General features: G+C 29.8%; 3 protein-coding genes across 5 annotated transcripts; 2 read left to right on the top strand and 1 right to left on the bottom strand.

Annotated features, from left to right (window-relative positions):
* Nucleotides 1–734: 734 nt before the first annotated feature.
* Nucleotides 735–8,563, top strand: LOC113791198 (phospholipid-transporting ATPase ABCA3-like). Its single transcript, XM_027340943.2, has 6 exons — nucleotides 735–1,226; nucleotides 1,716–2,894; nucleotides 2,994–5,908; nucleotides 6,005–6,176; nucleotides 6,246–6,662; nucleotides 6,750–8,563. Exons 2-6 carry the CDS (start codon nucleotides 2,012–2,014, stop codon nucleotides 8,093–8,095), a joined length of 5,733 nt encoding a protein of 1,910 aa, XP_027196744.2. The 5' UTR covers nucleotides 735–1,226; nucleotides 1,716–2,011; the 3' UTR covers nucleotides 8,096–8,563.
* A 2,182-nt stretch (nucleotides 8,564–10,745) lies between these two features.
* Nucleotides 10,746–17,623, top strand: ATPCL (ATP-citrate synthase). 2 transcript variants are annotated; one of them, XM_075824206.1, is made up of 8 exons: nucleotides 10,746–10,801; nucleotides 12,961–12,996; nucleotides 13,102–13,307; nucleotides 13,366–13,488; nucleotides 13,563–13,896; nucleotides 13,968–16,387; nucleotides 16,453–16,612; nucleotides 16,680–17,623. In XM_075824206.1, the coding sequence occupies exons 3-8, from the start codon at nucleotides 13,158–13,160 to the stop codon at nucleotides 16,787–16,789; spliced, it is 3,297 nt and encodes a 1,098-aa protein (XP_075680321.1). In that variant the 5' UTR covers nucleotides 10,746–10,801; nucleotides 12,961–12,996; nucleotides 13,102–13,157; the 3' UTR covers nucleotides 16,790–17,623. The 2 variants fall into 2 exon arrangements, with proteins under 2 accessions (XP_075680321.1, XP_027196671.1); XM_027340870.2 differs by lacking the exon at nucleotides 10,746–10,801 and having other exon boundaries at nucleotides 12,939–13,307.
* A 42-nt stretch (nucleotides 17,624–17,665) lies between these two features.
* On the bottom strand, nucleotides 17,666–26,256 carry LOC113791166 (uncharacterized). 2 transcript variants are annotated; one of them, XM_075824205.1, is made up of 6 exons: nucleotides 26,085–26,256; nucleotides 25,737–25,867; nucleotides 21,954–22,587; nucleotides 19,119–21,890; nucleotides 18,891–19,053; nucleotides 17,666–18,832 (listed from the first exon to the last, which is right to left on the bottom strand). In XM_075824205.1, the coding sequence occupies exons 3-6, from the start codon at nucleotides 22,402–22,404 to the stop codon at nucleotides 17,764–17,766; spliced, it is 4,455 nt and encodes a 1,484-aa protein (XP_075680320.1). In that variant the 5' UTR covers nucleotides 22,405–22,587; nucleotides 25,737–25,867; nucleotides 26,085–26,256; the 3' UTR covers nucleotides 17,666–17,763. The 2 variants fall into 2 exon arrangements, with proteins under 2 accessions (XP_075680320.1, XP_027196704.2); XM_027340903.2 differs by lacking the exons at nucleotides 25,737–25,867; nucleotides 26,085–26,256 and having other exon boundaries at nucleotides 21,954–22,731.
* Between the last annotated feature and the right edge of the window lie 853 nt (nucleotides 26,257–27,109).

The raw sequence follows: 27,109 nt of genomic DNA on the forward strand, positions 1-27,109 counted from the left end.
AAAATTTTTTTTGCCTTACCTGTTGCGCGCAAGGTTGACAACTTTTTTTTTGCAACTTTCTCAAGATTTTTTTTTTTTTTTTTGTTGAAAAATTATCAATCAAAATTGACAAATTTTTTTTCAATTCAAAATCTGATTGATTCAAACGATTGAGTGCGTGAGACATTGACGACGACGAATGATGATGTTAATATTTGGAGACAATTTCGCTAATTTTAGCATTGAAGTTATTCATTTTCATTCTCTCCCCCCACTACACAACATTGAATAATTATCAGCATTTTTTTTCTTTGAAAACGAAAATTTTGATGCTAAATTCATTAATCCGAAGCAAAAAAACGGAAAAATTCAACTACCGGTTTAAATTTCCAAACAAATTTTACCAAAAAAAAAAAAGAAGAAAATTTTAAAACAATACAGATGTATTGATTGTCTATCTCTTTAGTGTTAAGCATTTTGATTCTCTATTGCCATTTTTTCATCTTTTCATCTTTTTTTTCCAATCCAATCATCATCATCTTCAATTCAATTGATTCGAATGTGCAACAAGTGTCTGTCTGTCGGTCGGTCTGTTTGCATGTTTTGAATCGTATATATTGAATATATTGAAATGGAAAATGTTTCGCCTTTTTTTCCAGAAAAAAAAACATTCTACCAATCTCATTCATTCTGAAGTAGAAACAAAAATACGACATTAAAACAACAACAACAACAACATTTCATTACAGACCGCTTATAAACATTTTTTAAAAAATCATTATTATTGATAGATTGCACACAAACACATTTGATTATTTGGTATACCGTTTTCCATTTTATGATGATCATCGTTGTTGTTTTTTTTTGTTCAATTTCAATTTCAAATGATAAATTATTGAATTTTTTTTCTGTCTTGTTCTTCATATTGATTTTGTTGTCATTGCAAGTTCTGTGTTCATCATGATGAATGATGATGGCGATAATGATGAATTTCAATATTTTCCTTGTTTACAAAAATGATGATAATAAAACATTCTTTTTGATTTGATTTGATTTTCATTACATTTTTTTTACAAAATTTTGTTTTGTAAAATTTTAAAATTTTTTTTTATTGCACGTTACATATGTGTGTGTTGTTAATTTTGCTCATCCTATCAGTTTGAACAACGTAAAAACATTCGATCGAACGAATTTGAAAAAAAAATTTTCGGAAAGAATATACAAGACCGGATTCGAGAAACTTTTTTGTAAGTTTTCATATTTTTTTTCTGTTGTAACCAAAAAAAAAAAACTGTTGTTTTTTTCGTTTTTGTTTGTGGAAAATTTTGTTTTTTAAAAAAATTTATTTGAATTTTTGTTTATTTGGTCTTCCGTTCCGTTGATGATCATCATCATAAAACAACAGCGACAGGATTGTTGACCTTTTTTTTCTGTTTGAAAATAGACATCGCGAATACAGATCATTGGCTTGTTTTTCTATTTAAAAAATGTTTTTTACAAATATTTCCTTCCTCGGTTTTTATATCTTGTTTCAGAATTTTATCACCAATCAGATTTGATTGATCAATAATTATCAATAACAACAACAACAGCAAAAATATTATCAGATCCTGTCGATCATTTTGTTTGTCAAGCTTTTTCCTATGAATTTTCCATATTTTGAGTACAAAAAATGATGACCAATGAAATTTTGAAATGTTAATTTTCCTTTTTCTTTCTCTTTTTTTCCGATTCAGATCATCATCATCATCATCATTTTATTCATCAAACAACATCAGCATTATCAACAATTTTTTTTTGTTTGAAGAAAAAATGGATCAACAACATTGACACAATCACATCATCATCATCATCTTAGTCATTTATTCAAATCAATTTTCTTTTCATTTTTTTGTTTGCAAAAAAGAAAACCAACTTTTTCTGACTCAAATGATCCAAAAACAACATCATATCTTCTAAATAATTCTTCGTATAATACTACTATTTTTTTTCAAGAATCTCATCTTGTCGAAATTCTAATCAATAATCAAAAATGGCTTACTCATTATCAGTCAGACAATTCGGGATTCTTCTTTGGAAATCCTTTATAATTCGAAAACGTCATTATATATGGACATTTTTAGAATTAGCATTACCAATTTTTATTGCATCATTATCAATTATTGCAAATTCCGGTGGTAAAGGTGGTACAAGTGTTGAAGAACCTATTCGTTATCGTCCTGTACCAGTGGAAAAATCATTACGTTCATATTATACAGTATTGTATACACCTGTAAATGAATTTACAGTAAATTTAATGTCAAGATTAAATGAAAAAGTTGATTGTCGTGGTGTTGAATCGGAAGAAGAATTGGATGAAATTATTAAATCAGAAATACCATTTACGATATCAGATTCGGTGGAAAAATTATTATTAGGTTTACAGGAAAATGAAACTATTGCCGGTGTTATATTTCATTTTAATGATGAATTTAGTGATACACCTGAACCAACAATCGATATTGGTAATGATACAATGGTACCACAAAATCTTCGTTACACATTACGTGTAAGAGATTTTGAATTACAACAAGATGCTTATCCGAAAAAACAAGATTTCGGACCATTTCCAAATGCAGATCATTATATTAAGAAAAATTTTGTCGCTATTCAATCATTAGTTAATTATGCATATCTACAATTATTAAGTGAATCATTATTTCAAAATGGAACCGAAGTACCATTTCCAATACCAGATATGCGTGATATTCGTGCACAACGTTTTCCATATCCAAAATATATTCGTCATCCTAGATTTCAGGTATCAATTATATCACGTTTTTTTCCCGGTGCAACCAAATTAAATACAATTCAATTAACAATGGAATATTGTACAATATTGGGTTTTGTTGTTATGATTGTATTGCTTATAAAAGGTTTGTTTCCAAAAATTTACCTAAAAACAAAAAAATTCATTTTGTTTTTAAAAAATTACTATTTTTTTTGTTCATTTTTTTTTTTTGTTTTCAAAATAGGAATCGTTGATGAAAAAGTAAATCGTGCACGTGCAATGCTACGTTTAATGGGTTTAAAAGATTTTATCTATTATAGTAGCTGTTTTGCTAATACATTTATTGTTATGGTTGTACAATCGGCTATTCTGACATTAATGTTTTGTGTTGGTAGTGATGCACAATTAAAAGGTGCATCAACATCATTAGTATTTTGTTTATTAGTACTTTATTCATCAGCATCAATAATGTTTGCAATGGCAATAGCTGTATTTTTTAAAAAACCAACAAATGCTATGATTATTGGTTTTATAATGTGGCTTTCCGTACAAGAAGTTATTGCAATGTTATTTGAAAAACGTGCCGGTCTTACTGAAACATCCGGTTTATTGCATATACCTGAATGGGCACATTTAATTATTTGTGCATTAGTACCAAATTATGCACTTAAAGTAAGCAATGAATTATTAGTAGAATCAGAAGTATATTCTGCATATGGAACATTTGTATCACAATATGCACAATATTCAGCACATTGGTCAAATATATTTCGTGTATTACCATTATATAAATATCTAAGTGTATTACGTGTTGCTGGTTCATTAATATTTTCCTGTTTATTCTATGGTCTTATTGTATGGTATATTGATGTTTATTGTGTTTATAAACGACAATCAAATGAAAGATATCAAGGTGGTGATGATGATGGTTATGATAATCCGGCATATGAAGAAACTGATCCGGAAGAAAATCGTAAAAAATATTTTGAAGCTGAACCGAAAAAACTACGTGTTGGTATTCAGGCTAAAAGTTTACGAAAAGAATTCGCTGTTAAAGTAGCCGTAAAAGATGTTTCATTAAATATTTATCATGGACAAATTACTGTTTTATTGGGTCATAATGGTGCTGGTAAAACAACATTTGCATCAATGCTTACTGGTCTTTATCAACCAACAACTGGTGAACTGAAAGTTGATGGAACTGATGCAATCAAAAATCCGGAATTTGCACGTCGTCGTATGGGTTTATGTCCACAATTTGATGTACTTTATGATGAATTAACCTGTGAAGAACATTTACGTTTATTTGCTGTTGTTAAAAATTGTCCACCAAAACGTGTTTCAATGGAAGTATCACATGTACTTGAACAACTTGGTTTAACATTTAAACGTCGTGTTTTAAGTAAAGATCTTTCTGGTGGAATGAAAAGACGTCTTTCACTTGGAATGGCAATGATAAATAATACAAAAATATTGATTCTTGATGAACCTACCTCAGGATTAGATCCAGAAGCACGTCGTGGTGTTTGGGATTTTCTTTTATCGATTCGTAAAGATCGTTTAATCATGTTATCAACACATTGGATGGAAGAAGCTGATGTACTTGGTGATCGTATTGCAATAATGTCACGTGGTCGTGTTGTTTGTTGTGGTTCATCAATTTTTCTTAAACGTGTTTATGCTGGTGGTTATCATCTTCGTATTGCTAAATCAGAAAAATTTGATTCAAAACATTTTCAAAAATTTGTTCGTGAAAATCTGCCTGAAACAAAATTAGAAAATGAAACTGGTAATGAAATAAAATTTACAATTGCACCTGAAGATACAAATAAATTACCCGATTTTTTTGAAAAATTGGAAAATGATAAACAAGAATTTGGTGTCTATTCTTGTGGTGTAAACGTATCATCGATGGATGATGTATTTTTAAAAGTTATCGAATTAGAAAATACAAAATCAAAATCATTAGAAGCAGCCGAAGCATCAATGAATCATGATCTACAAACATTAGCTGTTGCTCGTACTAGTCGTGCTAATTCGGTTATATCGATTTATGCAACACAACAACAGAATAAAACTAATGGTGATGGTCAAACTGGACAATTTAAAACAACCAATAATCATTTGGATGTATTTAATAATAATGCATTTCGTGCTGGTAGTTTTAGTACTGATCGTCCACTTTATAATAATAATATTGGTGATATTATACATCGACAAACACCAAAAGTTCCACCTGGTCGTTCATTAACCATATTGAAATTAAAAGCATTATTATCAAAACGTGCACATGATATAAAACGTAATACAAAAACAGTCGTTCCAATTCTTGGTATTGCAATCGGTTGTATTCTAGCAATTTTAGGTCTTATCGAAACAACAGTTAATGCAACAGATAGATTTCCAAATTGGAGTTTAGAAATCAATACACAAACAGCCGGTTATGGACATGATAATTTACGTGCCATTTATTTTGATCAGGAAAAAAATAATAATATATCATTTCGTAATTATTATGCAAAAGAAATTCGTCATGAACATTATGGTCTAGTACAATTAGATGATTCACGTAATTTGGCACAATTTTTTGGTATAAAATCAGTACACGCTAATCGTAATAAAGGTGCTTATTTGGATAAATTTTATCCGGATAAAGCTGAATCACATTCATCATCATCATCATCTTCATCGTCATCATCATCAAGGGTAGTACCACCACCATCAACAGCACCAGCAAGAAATTATTCACAAGCATCTGATCGATTATTAGATATTGCTTTAAGAGATTTAAATCTTTATCGTGAAAAATGGTTAATTGGTGCATCAACTGAATATTATCGTCGTCGTTGGTTATATTTTGCTTGGTATAATGGTGAAGCATCACATTCATTACCAATCAGTGTTAATTTATTATATAATGCATTATTAAAAAAATTAGTATCAAAAGCTAATTCCATATCGGTGGCAAATGGTGGTCCATCATATAATCCGGATAATTTTAGTATTAGTCTTGATCAGATTACATTCGAACATTTTAATCCACATTCAGCATTTTTACCATTTTTCGGACGTGTTTATAATGGAATATTTTTTCCATTTTCAGTTTCATTTATTGCTGCATTTTATGTATTGTTTCCAACGCATGAACGTATTTCTAAGGTATTTATTTTGTTGATTTTTTTTAAAACAAACTTAAATAAAATAAAATAAAATAAAATAAAATTCGGTATTTTTTTTTCATTTTAAAAATTTTAGGCAAAACTTTTACAATTAATGACCGGTCTTAGTGTACGATTATATTGGATTTCAAATTTTATATTTGATTTTACTGTTTATTTTTGCTATTTTGTTGCAATGTTTACATTGATTTTAATATGGGATCGTAGTTTTGGTTATGGTCTTTATTTTTCAAATCCATTATCAACATGTAAGTTTTTTTTGGTTTGGTTTTTACAATCAAAAAACAAATTTTCTTTTTTTTCAATCACTTTTCTAGTGGCATTCATGTCATTATTTTTAACATTTGGATTAGCAGCCATACCATTTGCATATGTTGCATCATTAATATTTCGAAAACCATCAACAGCATTCGGTATATTATGTTTAATATCGGTTATTACTGGTATCGGTGTTGGTGTTATTGCAACATTTTTCGAAACAATACTTGAAGAAAAATTAAGTGCCGAAATTCGTGGCCTATTCTATGCTGGAATGTGGTTTACAAGATTATCACCGGTTGTTGCATTGATTTTAGGCTTGCAAAAATTATTTACATTAGATTCAACACGTCTGATTTGTGCACAATTTCAAGCATCATTACGTGCCATTCTTTGTGGTATTTATGCTGCATCTCAACGAACCAATCCGGAATTGGAAGAGTTGAAAATTCTTAAACCAGAACGTTGTTGTGATGGTAAGTTTTTTCTTCTCTTTGATAAATTTATATTTTACAGTTTTTCATTGAATTTCTTTTCCTTTTTCGTTTTGTCTATTATTGTAGAGGTGTGTGGTAATGAATGTATATTTCAACATCCATTTTTTTGGTTCAATTGGCTTGGTGTTAATGATGAAATTTTTATGTTAATTTTGGATGCTATCTTGTATTGGAGTTTATTAGCATTATTGGATAACAAAAAAATTCGTGAATCTGTTTCAAAACGTTTCCGTAGTTTTTATCGTGGTACAAAAGATGTAATGAAAGTATCGAAAAATTCCAAATCATTTAAATTAGAAAGAATGGGACATGGTGCAGCATTCACTGATAAAGATGTTCTGGAAGAACGTGCAAGAACGGAAAAAATTTTAGCAGCCAAAAAAATGGATCAAGAAGCATTATGTGTTCATAATTTAACAAAAATATATTCTAATGGTAATTTTCGTGCTGTTGATCAGCTTAGTTTTGCTGTTAGTAAAGAACAATTTTTCGGTTTATTGGGTATAAATGGTGCCGGTAAAACAACAACATTCCGTATGTTAACCGGTGATCTACAATTAACACGTGGTAATTCATGGGCTGGTGGTTATGATCTATTAGCATCAACACAAGAATATCAAGCACAAATTGGTTATTGTCCACAATTTGATGCATTACTTGATCGTCTTAATTCATTTGAAACATTACAATTATATGGTCGATTAAGAGGTATTCCAGATGATGCTATCAAATTAGAAGTAAATCGTTTGATTAAAAAAGTCGATCTACAAGCACATGCTGCACGTATGTGTCGTAATTATTCTGGTGGTAATAAACGTAAATTATCATTAGCAATGGCATTGATTGGTGCACCACCTGTTGTATTGTTGGATGAACCAACATCAGGTGTCGATCCGGTTGCACGTCGTAAAATGTGGGTTGCCATTTCCGATATTCAATATGGTTCGGGTTGTAGTATTATTTTAACATCACATTCAATGGATGAATGTGAAGCATTATGTGATCGTATTGCAATTATGGCTGCAGGTCATTTTGAATGTATTGGTTCAACACAATATCTTCGTACAAAATTTGGTCAAGGTTATTCATTAATTATTAAATTAAATCCAGATATTGTTGCCGAAAATGATCTTTATTTAGATCAGGTACAAGAATCGATTGAAGATCGTTTACCAAGTGCCGTATTACGTGACATTCATCAAACATTATTATTTTATCATATTCCACCGGAATCGGATGTTACTTGGGCATCATTATTTCGTGCAATGGAAGAAGCAAAATCAAATCTACAACTTGAAGATTATCAAGTTGGTGATACAACATTGGAACAAATTTTCTTATCATTTGCAAAGAAACAACCACAAGAAAGGCCTAAACGTAAATCATTGGCTGATATTGCTGAAATGTTATAGTTTTTTTTTTCTTTCATAAAATAAAATGCTCTCACAATCGATTACATCCATATTATGGATTCTATTGCCTCAAACGATTCTCGTTCATCAAAAAAAAAAAAAAAAAAAAAATTCCAATTCATCTTTCATTCATCGAATTATTTTGACTTTTTTTACAAAAAAAATTTTTTTCTTCTCTACATTCAAAACAACAACAACAACAAATTATCAATTGTAAATCACAACTTATTAATCAACAAAGGGGGATGGCCAAAAAAAAATATGGAAAATAAATTGATGCGCACATCTTTTATAATGAAAAATACACATGCACACGCCTATTACTATTTTTGTGATTTTTGGTTCAAAACGATATCCTGACAAACAAAAAAACGTAAAACAAAATTTCTTGGTGGGTAGGGAAAACACACACAAACACAAACACCCATTTTGCTTTTACAAAAAAAAAAAAAAAAAGATGTGTTTTTTCTTTCTTGTAAGTAATACACAATAGTAAGTTTGTTTGTTTTTTTTCGGTGTATAAAAACAAAAAAAAAAATTGATTTAGTTTTTTTTCTACTTTTTTTTGATTTTGATTTTCGATATAAAATATATAGATAGTTTTGCTGTTCATTTTCTTTCCATTTTTTTTAAATATAAACTTTTTTTTTAAATTTCATTTTATAATTATAATTATATAATATTTAAATAAATAAATTTAATTTTTAAAAAAAATTTAATAAAATTACCAAAAATTTGTTTGTTTGTTTGCTGCATATAAAATTAGTTAGGTTTTTTTCAATTTCCATTTGGTTTTTTTGGTGTGAAATGAAATCAAACCATTATTTTTTCTTGGTGATTTTTGGTCTGTCCCAAATTTTATTTACGAATATCGATGATGATGATGATGATGATGATGCAGAGAGCAAAAGATTTTATATATGAAGAACCAGATGAAACACTTTATCCAATCATATTACCAAATATAATATTTCTTTTTATGTTATTATTTACAATTATATTTTTTTCATTAGTTACTGGTGTTATACTTTATTGTCTATTTCGACCCGGTGTTGATGAAGATGAACGTTTAAATTTAATGCTTAAACAACCTGGACAACCAATTGGACAAACATCACCTTTTCATTGATTTTTTTGTTTTTTTTTCATTTCTAATAAAAATTCGAAAAATAAAATAAAAAATAAAATTTGATTTTACAATTTGAAAATTTAAAAAATTAAATTGAAAAACAGCGATTTGATCGCCATCTTTTGATCATCATTTGAAATTCAAAAAAAAAATTACACAACATTTGTGTGCGTGTAATATTTGGCGGGGCGGGGGGAATGAATGACTGAATGAAAGAGAGAAAGAGAGACGCCTTATACAAATGGAAATTCAGGCGTGTTGGCACGTCAAATCGAATGAATGCAAAAAAAGGACACGACATGTGTGAAACTAAAACAAAAAAAAATTGAGCCAAATCTAAATCAAAATAAACAAAACAAAAATAAAACACTTGTCGTTTGTAATATTTTTGTTGTTGTTGTTGTTCCATTTGTCCATCTTCACCATCAACAACATCGTTAAATTTCGATAAAATTAACTAACTGGTGTATGAGGGTCGACGATTGATTCATTATCACCATCTTCAGCATTATTATTATGGTTGTGAAAATTATTGTTTTAAACATTTTTTTGATCTAAATCTGATTCGATTTTATTTGATTTTTCCATTAATAAACAACAACATCTAATATCGATAAAGGTAAGTTCCTGTTGCTAAAGAATTTCAAATTTTCCTATTCGGCTGTCCATTTTATCAAAAAATGTCACAAAATTTTCCCAATTTTTTTAATCATTTTTTTTTCGTAAAAAACATCCGTTTTTGATTAAAAATTTCTTTTCCTTTTGACAATCAGTGTCTGTTTTGTGTGTGTTTCAAACAATCGATTATCGATTTTGAAAATATGCAACAACAACAACAACAACAGTAAATTATCATAATTCGCGAATAAAAAAATGTCGAAAAAATCAATTACATCATCATCAAAAGCTAAGCACACAGCAACTTGTTTTCATTCATATTTCTCATTTTTAAATTACTAATTTTCTCTTTTCCAAACGAAAAACTCCAAAAGTTTTTCTTGCTTTTTGAATTTCTATTTTTATATTTTTTTTCTTGGCGAAGAAATTGACCGAGTGAGTGATTGAGAGAAAATTCAGGAAAATCTCTTTTTTCTTGCTCTCTCTGTGTGTGATTTGTTTGGTCACTTTAAAACATTAACATCATCATCATCGAGTCGAAGAAAAAAAAGAAAAATCATCGTGGTAGTAGCAGCATCAGGTTGTAAAGATTATTTCATAACAAGGTAACAAGGTAACATCATTTATTGATAAACATTTCGAAAAAGAAAAAGAAAAAGAAAAATACCTGACACATGTTCACATTGCCATCATCATCATCATCATCATTTGCTAATTGAATAATGTTTTTTTTTTTTTTTTTGCTTTTCAATTCAATTCATTTTAATCTCATGGTGAATGATTGTTTTATTTTTACACAAATATCGATTGATTCGATTGATTAACCTTATTGATTTTTTAACCTTATATTGGTAAATTAATTAACTTTTTTTTCTGCTTAATCATCATCATCAGTGAACAACAAAACAATTTTGTTTGTTTTTTTTCCTGTTTGGTTCTGTGGGGATCATCCATTCTGGGTAAATCTCTCGTTGTTTAAATCTTTTCTTTGAGACTTTTTTTTTGTGTTTCAATCCATTAATCCATTAATCCTTATCCTTTTAACGACATTATTATTTTACCTGCTAAACAGTATACTTACATATATACGGTGTATGCAGTGTTTTTTTTCTTATTTTGTTTTAAATTTTTGTTTGTTTTCCCATGAAATTTTTTCTTTTGCTTTTTTCTTACTTCATCTTTGATTTAAATTAGCGGTTCTTCTTTTTTATCATCATCCATTTTCAATGTCGTTTTTTTTCGAACACACACACACACATTGATTTCTCTCACCTTTTCATCATCAATAATCATCGATTATATTACCACACACACACACACATACGTAATTTGTTTACGTGTACTCGCGAATGAATGTGTAATTCGTTTCTTTTTGCCTTCTTTTCATTCATTCATTCATTTTTGTTGTAATTTATTTGATTGATTTATCTCGACAATTTTTTTTTTTTTTTTGATGTATAATCACTTGGCGCCAATCCTCTTGATTCAAAAAAAAAAGTAAGCGGTTTTTGTTTTGTTGAAAAAATTTCCCTTTATCAATTTTTCCATTTTTGTTTTCAATGAAAAAATCATTGACTTTTGTTTTTCCATTTGGTAAAAAAATAACAAAAATTTTTTTTTTTGGTGAAAAGGAAATGTGATTGATTGATTGGAAATGAAAAAACAAAACAAACATTTTCATCATTATCATTATCAATCAAAATTACGTAATTGTCATCATCGTCGTTTAAATTATGCGATTGTGTGTTGAATAACAATGTTGTACCGTTTTTCTGATGATTTTTTATTTTAAATTTTTTTTTCAGTTTGAAAAAATTTAGTTCATTTCATCATCATCATCATCATCATGGTAAACGTTAGTTAATTAAAAAGCAAAAAATTAAATTAAGTACTTAAACTGATTTAAATGTCCTGATCGCACATACACACAATGATGATGATCATGATCATGATCATGATGATGACGCCATTCTCTAATAGAAAAAAAAAACAAGTGAAAATTTCAAATGAAATTGAAAATTGATTCGTTATTGAGTTGCATCAACTCGAAAAGAAAGAGAGAGAGAGAGAGAAAATGTAAATAAAGTTTTTCTTTAGCATCATCGAACGAACCGAACAAACAAATTGATTTCAATTCAATTTTAAGCCGCAAGCAATGAAACGCAAAAGAAAATTTCCTAATCGTCGTACACCGTTAACCATTTGACTATCTCTGTGTGTTTGGCCATTTATTTTCTGTTTTTTTTTTGCATCATCATTTCTTTCTTTCTTTCAGTTTGATGATGATGATGAAAATAATAAATAAATATCATTATCTTTTCATATTTTAATGATGATTATGATGACGTTATATGATGATTGATTTCTTTAAAAAGAAAACATTTTCTATTTTTGGTTGCAATTTTTGTTTAATTCAATAGTTTTTTTTCCCTTGTTTACAACCAAAATGTTGGTTTGTTTTTTTTGCTTTTGCTTTTCCTTGATTGATTCTTTATTGAATTCTATCTAAATTACAATAGCTTTTGATCGAAAATACACCAAAATCGATCAAATTCTTAGATGATCGATTCTTTTCTGTTTTGTTGGCTGTTGATCAGAAGAAGAAAAACAAAATCGGATGACTTTTTTTGTTTTTTCTTTTCGGTTTTTTCGGTGGTTTTTTTTGAAAGATAACCGATCGATTATTATTTGTTTGTTGTTGCTTGTGTTGTTGTTAAGAAACATACATATTTTTCTCACACCAATATGGTCTGATTATTTTTTTATAGTAATCATCATCCGTTACTATTGGAAATCATCATAATACTAAAATAATAATAATGTAAAACGCGTGATTATTATGATGACATTTTTGTTTTCAGCCAAATCAAATTCATCCAGCCATCCATCACCCACAGTCAAACACATGCACATCTTTTATCTATGTTTTCTTTTCTTTCATTTGTCTGTTTGTTATTACAGTATAGAGTGGTCTGATGTCTAATTTTCCTCATATAAAAATCTTTAAAACCATTTTTTTCTTTCTTCTCCTTTCATCACCATTACAATGTTGACCATGATTATTTATAGTTAATAATTCATTTCTTTTTCTTTTTCTTTACTTTTTTCTTCTGTTTAGAGAAATTAACCATAAATCATCGTAGTTGTTGTTGTTGTAAGAAAACATCGAAATTTGTTTGTTTGTTGAATAAAACAAAAAAGTGTGAAATATTTTTTTCTTGTTTCATTTTTCAATTTTCTCATCGCAATCAAAAAAAAGCAAACAAACCAGACCACCAAAGAACAAAAAATAAAATAAATTAAATTTAAAAAAAAATGTCAGCAAAAGCTATATGTGAAGCAACCGGTAAAGATTTACTTAATCGTTTTCTGAATTCTACGGCCATTACATCACGTTTTATATCGGTGAATGAGAATGCAAATCTTAAAGATTTGGCCGTGCAAAATGCATGGCTTAAAATGGAGGTAAATTTTGATTTTTTGAAATTTTTTTTTTTTTGTTTTTACAAATATTTATTTGCAGAAATTAGTCATCAAACCTGATCAATTAATAAAACGTCGTGGTAAACTTGGCCTAGTTAAAGTAGGCACCGATCTTAATGGTTGTAAAGAATTTCTTAATAAACATATGTGCAAAGATATTCAGGTTTGATCTTTATTTTATTTATTTTTTTTGTTATTAGGTTTTAAATTTTTTCTTTGTTTGATCACCATTTATAGATTGGTTCATCAGTTGGTAAACTTCGAAATTTTATTATCGAACCATTTGTTCCACATACACCGGAAGAAGAAGCATATGTTTGCATTTATTCATATCGTAATGCTGATGTTATACTTTTTCATCATCTTGGTGGTGTTGATATTGGTGATGTTGATTCAAAAGCATTAAAATATGAAATTCCAATCGATGGATCGATTGATGAAAAAGAAGTTTATGATAAATTATTAATTAATATGCCATTGGAAAAACGTGAATTGGTTACAAAATTTATTGTCGATCTATATCGAGTATATGTACAATTATATTTTACTTATCTGGAAATTAATCCATTAGGTTTGTCATTGATTTTATTCATCTTAAAAATTGGGATTAACACTTGATACTTTTATATTTTTGGTTTATAGTGATTACCAAGGATTCCATTTATATTATTGATTTAGCGGCCAAACTTGATGCAACGGCTGAATATCTTTGTAAACAAAAATGGGGTGAAATTGCATTTCCACCACCATTTGGACGTGATGCATTCCCTGAAGAAGCTTATATTGCTGATCTTGATTCAAAATCTGGTGCCAGTCTAAAATTGACCATATTGAATAAAAAAGGTCGTATTTGGACAATGGTTGCTGGTGGTGGTGCTTCAGTCATTTATGCCGATACTATTTGTGAACTTGGTGGTGCATCAGAATTAGCCAATTATGGTGAATATTCTGGTGCTCCTTCCGAACAACAAACATATGAATATGCAAAAACAATTTTATCATTGATGACCAAAGAACGACATCCAGAAGGCAAAATATTACTTATTGGTGGTGGTATTGCTAATTTTACAAATGTTGCTGCCACATTCAAAGGAATCGTCAAAGCATTGAGAGAATTTCAAACCAAATTAATCGAACATAATGTATCGATTTTTGTACGTCGTGCTGGGCCAAATTATCAGGAAGGTTTACGTGTGATGCGTGAAACTGGTAACACATTAGGTGTACCTGTACATGTTTTCGGTCCAGAAACACATATGACTGCCATTGTAGCAATGGCATTGAAACGAAAAGAAATTCCTAAACTGCCTGAAACAAAATTGACAACAGCAAATTTTTTGCTACCAAGCCATATGGGTGCCGATGCTTTTTCACCTGGCTTTAACGGTGGTGGAGGTATGACATCACCATCGATTAATAGTAGTTTTTCACCTGTATTTTCACCACCACCAATCTCATCACAAACAACAAAATTTACTCGTCCATTATTTACATCACGTACACGTGCAATTGTTTGGGGAATGCAAAGCCGAGCCGTACAATCGATGCTTGATTTTGATTTTGCCTGTTCACGTAAAGAATGGTCAGTTGTAGCAATGATTTATCCATTTTCCGGTGATCATAGACAAAAATTTTATTGGGGTCATAAAGAAATTCTAATTCCAGTTTATAAAAATATGTCCGATGCTATGAATAAACATCCACAAGCAGATGTATTGATAAGTTTTGCATCATTACGTTCAGCATATGATTCAACATTGGAAACATTGAAATTTCCACAAATTCGTACTATAGCTATAATTGCTGAAGGAATACCGGAAAATCTTACACGTAAAATGATTAAATTGGCTCGTTCAAAAGGTGTAACAGTAATTGGACCGGCAACTGTTGGCGGTATTAAACCCGGTTGTTTCAAGATCGGTAATACTGGCGGTATGATGGATAATTTATTGAGTTCAAAACTTCATAGACCTGGTTCGGTTGCATATGTTTCTCGATCAGGTGGAATGTCAAATGAATTGAATAATATTATTTCACGATCAACAAATGGTGTTTATGAAGGTATTGCTATTGGTGGTGATCGTTATCCTGGTACAACATTTTTGGATCATTTATTACGTTATGAAGCTGATCCAGAAGTCAAAATGATGGTATTACTTGGTGAAGTTGGTGGTGTTGAAGAATATGATGTTTGTGATGCAATAAAAGATCGTCGATTGACAAAACCATTGATTGCATGGTGTATTGGAACATGTGCCAGTATGTTCAATTCGGAAGTACAATTTGGACATGCCGGTGCTTGTGCTAATTCGGATCATGAAACAGCTGTGGCTAAAAATAAAGCATTACGTGAACATGGTGCACATGTACCGAATACATTCGATGAACTTGGTAATGTTATTAATCAAGTTTATCAACAATTGGTTGAAGCACAGATTATTGTTCCTAAAGAAGAAGTTGCTCCACCAACCGTTCCAATGGATTATGATTGGGCACGTGAATTAGGTATTATTCGTAAACCTGCTTCATTTATGACAACCATTTGTGATGAACGTGGAAATGAATTAACATATGCTGGCATACCGATTACACGTGTGATTAAAGAAGAATTAGGTATTGGTGGTACATTATCATTGTTATGGTTTCAACGACGTTTGCCTACTTATGCTACAAAATTTTTCGAAATGGTTCTTATGGTAACCGCTGATCATGGACCAGCCGTTTCTGGTGCTCATAATACAATTGTTTGTGCTCGTGCTGGTAAAGATCTTGTTTCATCATTGGTTTCTGGTCTTTTGACTATTGGTGAAAGATTTGGTGGTGCATTGGATGGTGCTGCACGACAATTCAGCCAAGCATATGATTCGAATATAATTCCTATGGAATTTGTTAATCAAATGCGTAAAAAAGGTGAACTTATAATGGGCATCGGTCATAGAGTCAAATCTATTAATAATCCTGATATGAGAGTTAAATTAATGAAAGATTATGTTAAACAAACATTTCCATTGACACCAGTATTGGATTATGCACTTGAAGTGGAAAAAGTAACCACATCAAAGGTTTGTTTGTTTATTCGGAAATTTATTATCATCCAATATAATGATTTTGAAATTTTTTCACATAGAAACCAAATCTAATTCTTAATGTTGATGGTATTGTTGCCGTATCGGTTGTTGATCTTCTTCGTAATAGTGGCTGTTTTACACGTGAAGAAGCACAAGAATATTTGGATATTGGTGTATTGAATGGACTATTTGTTCTTGGACGAACTATCGGTTTTATTGGTATGTTTTTTTTGAATTTTTTTATTTGTTTTCAATTATTTTCATTTTTTACAAATTAATCTTATAGGACATTATTTGGATCAAAAACGATTGAAACAAGGATTATATCGTCATCCATGGGATGATATATCATATATTCTACCTGAACAAAGTAGTAGTAGCAATTCGATACAATAAATAAATGAACAAAATGAATTCCTGAATTCGATTAGTCAAAAATTTTGTCAATCGTTGGTGTCAATCTGTCTATCTCAAATGTCTTTTAAACAATATTTACAAATTATTTTTATTATTCAAATGTAATTCATAAATTATCGACCTAATTCATGTGTTGTGAACAAAATAAAACAAAACAAAACAAACAAAAAAATATGAAGGAAAGAAATTTAAAAAAAACAACAAAATCTCACTATTTAATTTTTAGTGTTTTTTTTCTCACTTTTTAATACAATATCATCATTATTATTATTGTTATTAATTAATTAATTGAATTTTTAAACATTATTATTATTATTATTATTATTATTATTTTGTGCCCAATTTATCATCTATTTTTATGTGTGTGTTTGTATGTTTGAATGCCTGTAATTTATTTCCAAATGATGATGATGATGATCCGAATTTGATTATAATTCCACCCATCATCATCCGTATTGACTTTTGATTACTATTACACTAAAATATTCTTTTTTTTAATTTTCAAAACAACAAAAATATATTTATTATTTTCCATTGTGTGCTGTTTTTTTTTGAACTAAATTTCAATTCGATATTTGTTTGTTTGTATAGTTTAGGATGATAATTATTTCTATAGAAAATTAACCTGATTGAATGATTTATTCAAAGCATTATCAATTTTTATCAAAAATCAATGGTTGTGACTTTTCTACGTGTCTCTGTGTGTGTGTATGTCTTGCCTAAACCGAAAAACCTATAATTGACCTAAACCTGAAATTGTTTTGGCTTAAATGAAATAATAATAATAAATGAATATTTTCTTGAAACACCAAAGATGATTAATAAAAAATTTTTGTTTTCAAAAAAAGTGGTTTTATTTTATTTTTGATATTTACATTGATTTAAAAATTTTTACATTATTATAATGATACAAATTATGTTTTTTTTCTGTTTCAATTATTTTACAAATGAAATTATTTAATAATTTTTTTCTCCATATCTTTAATTTTTGAATGATTTTCATTGGCAATGGAATTTGTTGTTGTAGTTGTTGATCGTCCTAAACTAAATGGTGCAATATTTGCTACCGATGGTATTGAATCATGACCATTGGTCATTCCAATAACATTCGATAAAGAGCTTCGTAATGCTTGTCCATGTGATGGATGTATTGGACGAAAAAATTGATTATGACCACCATCACCAATTGATGATGATGGCTGTGGCAGTGTTAAGTTTGTATATGAAGATGATGATTGTCCTAATGGCATCGTCTCCAATGATGATGTCTTTACATCATTCGTTGATAATAAAGTGACTTTCGTACCGGAATTATTTGATTTTTGATCATTATTTATCGATGATATTGATTGTGATTGATTAGAATTTATCGTTGTTGTTGAATTGTCTAAATCATTTTTACATTTTGCTTTTGTTGCTTGTCGTTTATTACAGAACCAAACACGTACAACATCACGATCATAATTTAATATTTCAGATATTTTTGTCATTTCTTCACCATTTGGATGATTATTTTGTTCAAAAAAATTATTCAATGCATCAATAGCGCTTGGTGTAAACGATGTACGACGTTTACGTTTTTTATTTGTTTCCATAAATGCTTTATAAATGTTTACATTCGATGATATCATTGCTGATGACGAAGACGATGGTGATGGTGATTGTGATGATTCTTTATTCATTGAATCAACAATGCCAATTCGTTGATCATTGTTGACATTTGGATTGTTGTTGTTGTTGTTATGATTATGATTTTTAGCACCAATATTGTTGACTAATTCTAATGCTGAACTTATTTTAAACGATGATAATGGTGCTATCGACAATGAAGACGATGATGATAATAAATTATTATCCTTATCTTTACAAAAATTATTTAATCCATTAACCAATGCTTCTGGTGTTACAACATTTCCAATAATTTTATTATGACGATATTTTTCTTCCGCTTCACGCATCCAATTTTCTAATACTGGTTTAATTTTTTTAGCACTTTTCAGTGTAATATCAAGTTTTTCAAATCTAAAAAAAATTGTCAATTTTAGTTCAATTTAAGCGACAAAATTAAAATAAATTTTACCTGCATATTGCACTTTGACTATAACAAGGACCTAATGCACTTAATTCTTGTCCAACTTGTGATTGTGTCAAACCTAATGATAATCGACAAAGTTTAAATGTTTTAGCAAATTCTTGTATTTCATTTGCCAGCTGTTGTTCTTCTGGTGTCCAAATAGCTCGTTCTGTAAATTTTTGTTTAAATAGAGAAAAATGAAATTTTCAATCAAGAAAATAATCAATCTTTTACCTTTTGATGAGATCAATGGTGGATTTGATGATGATGAAGATGATGTTGGTGTCGGTGTTGTCGATAATTCAGTTGTTGTATCAATCAAACTACTACCATTTGAATGAATAGAACATGGTGATGATATTGATGATGTTTGTATCTGAATGGATATTCTATTCGTTGTATCATTGTTGTTATTCGAAGACGACGACGACGACGATGATGATGATTGTTTTTCATTATTATTATTATTTTGTTTATTAACATTTATAGCTGATATTTCATCATTAGTTTGTGTTGATTCAATCGATGCAATTGTTAGATTATCATCTTCGCTACTCATTAAAATACGATTATTAATTAGATTATATGCAGCTTGTGTAAGACCATTACGACGTATTAATTTCATTTCACCATTCATTGATTCAATTGACAATTGTCCATTTGTAATTAAATTTGAGGCGACATTTACATTATCAGCATCATCATCTTCTTCTTCTTCATCTTCAGTATCGGTAAAATGACATGGTGAACCACTATAACTACTTTGATAACCATCTTTTGTTTCATCATTTGATTTTTTATTCAAATGTTGTTGTTGATTAACATTATTCAATGATTCTATTCGCGAATCGGTTATAGTGGCTGATGTTTTTTTCGTTGTTGTTATAGTCGATATAGTCGTATCCGATTCTTGTTTATTATTACTAACAGCTTTATGACTACAACAATCACTATCAATTTCGGTTGCAACACTATCAAGATCCATTTCTTCCGTTTCATCCGTACTATCATCATCATCATTTATCAAACTATCGATTGATCTAGCTCGTTTTCGACTTATTTTTACATTAGGATGTTGATTTTTTTCATCATTTTCATTTCCATTTTGATTCGATTTTTGATTATTATTATTTTCACCATTACCGCCACCATCATATTCATCCGCATAATCATCATCCACATCATTATCATCGTCGTCATCATCATCATCATCATCATCATCGTCGGCTATTTTCAATGAACCACATGATGAAGTAACCGATGATGGTCTTTGAATAATAGTTGATGATGTTTGACTTGGTGATGTTGCTAACGATGTTGTTTCTATCGATGGTGTAGGTGGTGATAATGATGATAATCTATTCAATTTTTCATCCAAATCATCTTTTTCCGTCGTAACAACAATTTTCTGGTCATTCACCGTTGTATTTTGACTATTTTCTTCAGAAGATGGCGTATTTTGATCATGATCATGATGATTGGCAGAAACTTTTTTTACATTTTTACTATCGAAATGTTCAACATTGGTAAAAGATAATTTGGGCGTAATTATTGTCGATGTTGATGTTGATGTTGAATTCATAATATGATTTTCTTCTTTAGTACATGCCTTTGATGGGAATCCAGTTTGACCAGAAGTTATTGTTGTTGTCGATGTTGATGATGTTGATGATGATGATGATGATGATGATCGACATCCATTCGAATTCAATGTTGGTGGACATTCTAAAAAACTTTTTTTGTTTATTGATTTGATCGATGTTGGTTTGTTGTGATGATGATGCTGATCAAACATTATCAATGGTGATTGTTGTTTGCCGGTATCACTTGTATTTGTAGCTGTTGATGATAATGATGCTGCGGCAGCAGCAGCAGCAGCATTTGAAGATGTAAAAACCATCATTGCTGTAGTCGATGTTGAATTGTTGTTGATGTTATTAACTGATGAATTATTATTGACCACCGAAGATGTTGGTTGATGTGGCAGATGATGACCACTAACATTCATAGATGATGATGATAATGATGTCGTGACATTTGTCGATGATTGTGATGATGATGAAGATGATGATAAATTCGTAATATTTGTAGGCGATGCTGTTGCAATCAATGTAATTGTATTTGAATTATTTTGTTGTTGTTGTTGATGATAATTTGCTGAAGAACATGGCTGTATTGTTAATTGATTGAAAATATTGGATGATTGTTGTTGTTGTTGTTGCGGTGAATGAATAATGGCAGAATTCATTGTTGGTAATGTTGAAGTTTGTTGCACTGGCGGTTGCGTTAAAAATGTTCCCATAATGTTCTGTTGTTGACCAATTGGAAATGTAAGATTACCGGTTGTTAATAATGTTCCATTTTGATGAATTTGCTGTTGTTGTTGTTGTATAGGCACCGTTATTGCAGTCGGTTGTTGTTGAGTTATTAATTGTCCAGCGGATGTTATCATCGATGTTGTTGGTTGTTGAAACATTGTTGCCGATTGTAAAAACTGATGATTTGATGGTAAAACTAATTGATATAGTTGTTGCTGTTGTTGCGGTTGATGCGTTGTCGATGTTATCGTTGGATTCAAAATAAACTGTTGTTGTTGTTGATTCAATTGACCAATCTGATTAGAAATCGATGATGGTTGTAAACCGATCAATTGATTTGTTTGAAATGTTATTGCACCATTATTATTATTGGTCAATGCACTATGATTTGATGGTTGTTGTTGTTGAGGTGTTGCTGTTATCACTTGAAATTGTTGTTGTGGTTGTTGTTGTTGTTGAAACAATTGCGTTTGGGCCGTAGGCGTACCGTTATTCGTAATAGAATTCGTACCAGCAGCCGTTTGTATATGAAACGTTGATGTTGGTTGTTGTTGTTGAATAAATGTTGGCTGTAATCCATTAGCTATTAATTGTGGCTGTAATATTGTTCCCTGTAATGTTGTTGTTGCCTGATTGAATGGTATCATATTTATCTGATGATTAGGTGCCATCAAATTGGATATTAAACCTGAAAAAAACATCCCGTTAAATATTTCAAATGGATAAAATCAATTGTAAAGAAATTACTTACCACCATAAGGTTGTTGTTGATGATTTTGAAGTGTTTGTTGTTGTTGTTGTTGTTGCAGTGTGGGTGTAATTATATATTGTATTGTAGCCGGCGTTTGTTGTGAAATATTTGATGCTTGTTGTAAAAATCCCTGATGATTTGTTGATGCGGCTAACATTTGTTGTTGTTGTTGTCCACCATTATTATTATTAGTCAACATAATATTTGTTCCGGATACAGGTGGTGTTGTTGATGCAAATGCCGGTATTGTAATCAATTGTTGTTGTTGTTGTTGATCAATTGAAACACCAGTAGCCGTTTGTTGTTGTTGTTGATTAATTGTTGAACCTGTTTGTTGTTGTTGAGGATTTGTTGTTTGAAATGTAAAATATTGATGATTTGCTGCAGCAGCATTTTGATTAGTTGCTGCTGCTGCTGTATTACCATTCAACATAACAGTTAATTGATTCATGATTCGTGTGTGTGTGACGATTCCGGCAATGTCGTTGTCGTTATCGTTTTTCACTTAAAATTAGGCAAATTAGATTAGCTGATGATCCAAAGATGATGATGAACTGATAATGATGAACGTGAACATCATCTTTTCATCTTCTGAATTACATTCAATATGGAATATGGAATAATTTAATTTCCACTGAAAGAAGAAAATGAAAATTCCATTAGAAATTTTTGGTTGTTGTTGTCGATGTCAAGAGATGATTTTGGTCGACATTTGAATCATGTGAATATATAGCGAAATGTGAAAAACAGAAAACACAAATTTTTCAATGAAATCTTGTTGACAAAGACATTTCCTTGTTGAATTCAATGGAAAATGTCAAAATTTGATTTTTTGATGAAAAATCCAGAAGTCAAAAAAAAACAAAAATCAATCAAAAATCATAGGTCACCAAACCAACCATCAAAAGGTCATACAAACACAAACATTTTTTCACATCTGAATTTAAATAATCAACAACCGAAAAACAAAACAAAACAGAAAAACAATCCAATTTCTTTGAATTGAATCTTTTTTTTTATTTGGAAAAAGATAAGATAACACCACGACAGACACCAAAAAAGCACAGGGAAGAAAAAAAACTGAAAAATCTGATCCAGATCAATCAATCAACAATGTCAAGATATTATAAACACAACAAACACTATACACCACCATCACACAGAAGATGATTAAATATGAAATTCAAAGAAAGAAAACCAGATTTCATAATTTTCCAAGAATTTTTCATTTTTCATTCAGAAAAAACTGAATCACTGAACTTCGACTGAATATCCAATCGAAAATACGCGGTGAAATTTTTTTCAAAAAAAACCAATCGAAAATCTATGAACATGTGGAAAAACACAAAATTTGAGATTTCGGCAACGATCATCACTGAATGAATGTTGGATTAGAACTGAATATTTTTTTTTGAAAAAAAGATTCTCATCATGTGTGCTGTTGGGCAATCAACCAACCAACCAAACGAATGAATGAATGAATGAATGAACGAAAATTATATGCAGCTGCTTTTTTACTGCATAAATATCTTCAATGATGATGATGATGATAATGATGAGATCCTACCACACAATCTTTTGCCTTTTCTCGTTTCAATTTCGTGTATATCTCTCTATATATATTTTTTCTCGGCTGGTTTTTTTCGGCTTGCATTTTTTCATTTGCTGGCATTTTTTCGATCATCATTCGTGATCGTCGTAGTGGTAAAATTTTTCAAAAAAAAATACCCGAACCTGAACGCCAGAAAATAACCAAACCAAACCAAACAAACCAGCCTTACAGATATGCGCGCATCAAAGTCAAAGTTAAATCAACCCAACCAACCAACCAACCATTCAAGTGAACCGAATAGCAAAAATGAAAAACATTAAGATTCGAAATACTTTTACAACACACATCCTCCCAAACAAAACGAACGAAACGAAAACATGAAAATTACATAACGAAATTTTTTTTTTGGATAAAGATTTTATTTGTTAAGTTCAATTCCTATGGCTGCCTATGATGATATAATTCATTGGAGAAATTTTTTCATTTTTCTCTCGTCTTCGTTGTTATATAATGAATGTGGATGTTTTGATTGTTAGAATCGGTTGAATGAAATGAAAAGAAATGAAATGAATGAATGAAACACAAGGGAGAAACAGGAATTTTTCTTCTTTTCGAAAGAAAAGAAAAGAAAATAGAAAAATCTTTTCGGGCATCGAAAAAAAGACAAGACAAAACAAGCCAAGCCTGCCAAATTCACATTATTTCTGAAAAAACCAGAATTATTATCATTATTTTCTCTTGTTAACTTTTATATAAATTAGCGAAAGGGAGAAACAGAGAGAATTATATATCTTTGTCTGTTCTCTATGTTTTTGATTATGCAATAGTTTCTTGTTTTTCTGTTCAATATATAATATTCTGAATTAGAATTTGCTGAGAAAATTGTTTCCAGAAAACATTTGCTAGAAACTTTTCTCAACAAAAAAAAATTCCTTCAGTTCCAAATGAATCAAACATTCTCCCGCCGCCGCCGCTATCGCCACTACTCTATTTTCAATCTATATAATACCACAATAGAATCAAATGATAGAAATGGATCATGGCGCCATTTGGTTTTGCTTTTATCAGAATATTTATCAGAATATTCTCAGAAGAAGAAACTGAAAAAAAATTCCACAATAAAATTTATGATTATTATTATTATTATTATCATCATATAAAAAGTAAAAATAATTTCTGGGTTGGCGTATAATAACATAACACAACACACACACGCAATATATATAGACTACATACATACATTAAAGTCCAGTTCATTCACATTTTCATTTCATTTCGTTGTTGATTCATTTTGTATCGATCATCATCATCATCATCATCAGGAGAATTTCTATTAAAAATTCAACAATTTAGTTGCAGTTTTCTCTTGACTGCCAATATTATATATCAATTTGATGATGATGATGATGATCATTCTGTTATGTTTGGCGTCTATTAAACAATTTTCTCGCCTTCATATTTTTGGGCTGGTGAATTTTTTTTCTGTTTTTGTTTGTTTCATTCTTTCATAGTTTTGTTGTTTTAATTTTGACATTAAGTTTAGCTAAAGCTTTAGCCAACAAACAAAAAATGTCCATCCTTATAGACAACACTATTCCCATATCATCATACATACAAATGATTAGTAGTTGAAGGCGGTTAACAGAGGTGTGACATTTTTCAAATAGCAAAAATTTTAATTTTTTTTAACACATTCGCTGCCAGCAATGCATATATGACATTTCATTTGACATTTTCACCAAACAAATCATCTTTGCTAATTTAATTAATTTTTTTAATTTTTTAATTTTCGTCATTTTTGCATTCACACTCAATGGCCAAGCCCTTTTTTCTCTGTAAATATCAACAAACAAAAAAAATATTTGATGGCAAAATCATAAAATGTTATGGATAAAGCACACACCATATACCAAAGCATCATCATCATAATGTCATCAACGAAACGCAGGTGAAAAGAAAAAAACAAAACATTACTAGGGTGTAATATATTCAATTCTATTTCACATTCATTCTGACACTGTTTTTTTTTGTTTTTCAATCGAGGAAAAAATTGTTTTTCCATAATATTATTATAATGATGATGATGGTCACAAAGAGAAAAGTCACAAAATAATTTATGACAAGAGAGAGAAAACCACCAATGCAAATTGGACAATATTTTCTAGCAAGCAAGCTTATGGATGATCATAATAATAATAATTATATTCTGTATACGAAGCACACACACTTACCTGGTTGATTTTTGTCCTGATGGTGGCAATATTTATGAATGATGATCATCATCATGATGATGATGATTATGATCCAACCGCAACGAAACGAATATATTTTGTAACCAATGGTAACCAAAATTTATGTTTTTCTGATTGAAATAATAAATAAAACGAGTATTACATAACCAAAGATATGAAACGTAAACGAATATTTCGATTGTATGTCACCATTATTTGAATTTTGGTTGGTTTGCGAAAAAAATATATGGCCCATAAAGTTATTGATGATTGTGGGTGAAAGTAGAAAACAAGCGGGGGAGGGGGAAACAAACGGGAAAGATTTATGATTTTTTTTCTTTTGCTTACCTTTTTTTTCTGTTTGGTCAAAAAAAAATTTTTTTTTCACAAAAATCCTATATAAATTATGTCGGTTGTCTTGAGGAAAAACTGAGCGAAAAAATGACCATCCTCTTGTTTTTGTTGTTGATAATTATCATCATCATCATTATGTCGCCAATCGAGAGAGAAAGAAAAGAAAACATCATAAGAAATCATTTTTTCCATTTTTGTTGGGTCTTAATTTCATCATCATCATCTTCATCATTGAAAGGAAGGACGATGAAAAAACAAAACAAAACGAAAAAACATCAGGGTTTATCATTATCATTATTGGATTGAAAAGAAAAGAATTCTTTCACAAGACGATAACAAAATGTTTCGAGGTCCATCATCATCATTTGTAAGATCCGAATAATAATAACAACAACAACAACCGGTAATTATGCGCGCACCAATCGATTATTTTAGTTTTTTTTCTTCTTTTAGTCGTTATTATCATTATCAACAACGTTTTTTCTTCTTCTTTGCTTCGTTATTGTAGGGTCAGGCCATGTCAAGATTGTCTTTTTCTTTTTCTTCTTCGATGTTGATGATGATGATAAGTTTTCTCTTTCTCATTGTTGGTAAAGAAATGCGAAAGATGATGATCATCATCATTATCATCATCATATTCGGAATAGTCAAAAAAGTCGTTAGTCGAGGTTTCTTCAGTGAAACGAAAATATTCATTTTTTTCATCATCATCATCATCATTCATTTTCGTATGATGATGATAATGAAAATTTTCGTTATTTTTTTTACCTTTCAATCGAATCAAACAGAAAAAAATTCAATTACATTAATGTAATACAGATCTTTGCTTACCAGGAATTATTATTTGAATCAAATGACATTTGAACAATCAAAAATGATGATGATTTGGGAGAATAATCATTTTTTTGCTTTTCGATCAATTTGATTCGATTTACGAGAAATTCGATGTAACAATCGAAACAATCGATTGTTGGATGGATGATCGATTTTTTTTTCGTTGATTAATTTGTTTTTGTTTT

The sequence above is a fragment of the Dermatophagoides pteronyssinus genome, unplaced genomic scaffold (genome assembly GCF_027571235.1).
Source record: "Dermatophagoides pteronyssinus isolate colony J.1.1.1.1 unplaced genomic scaffold, Derpt_VIB-CSIC_2022.12 sq0054, whole genome shotgun sequence".
Lineage (NCBI taxonomy): Eukaryota > Metazoa > Arthropoda > Arachnida > Sarcoptiformes > Pyroglyphidae > Dermatophagoides > Dermatophagoides pteronyssinus.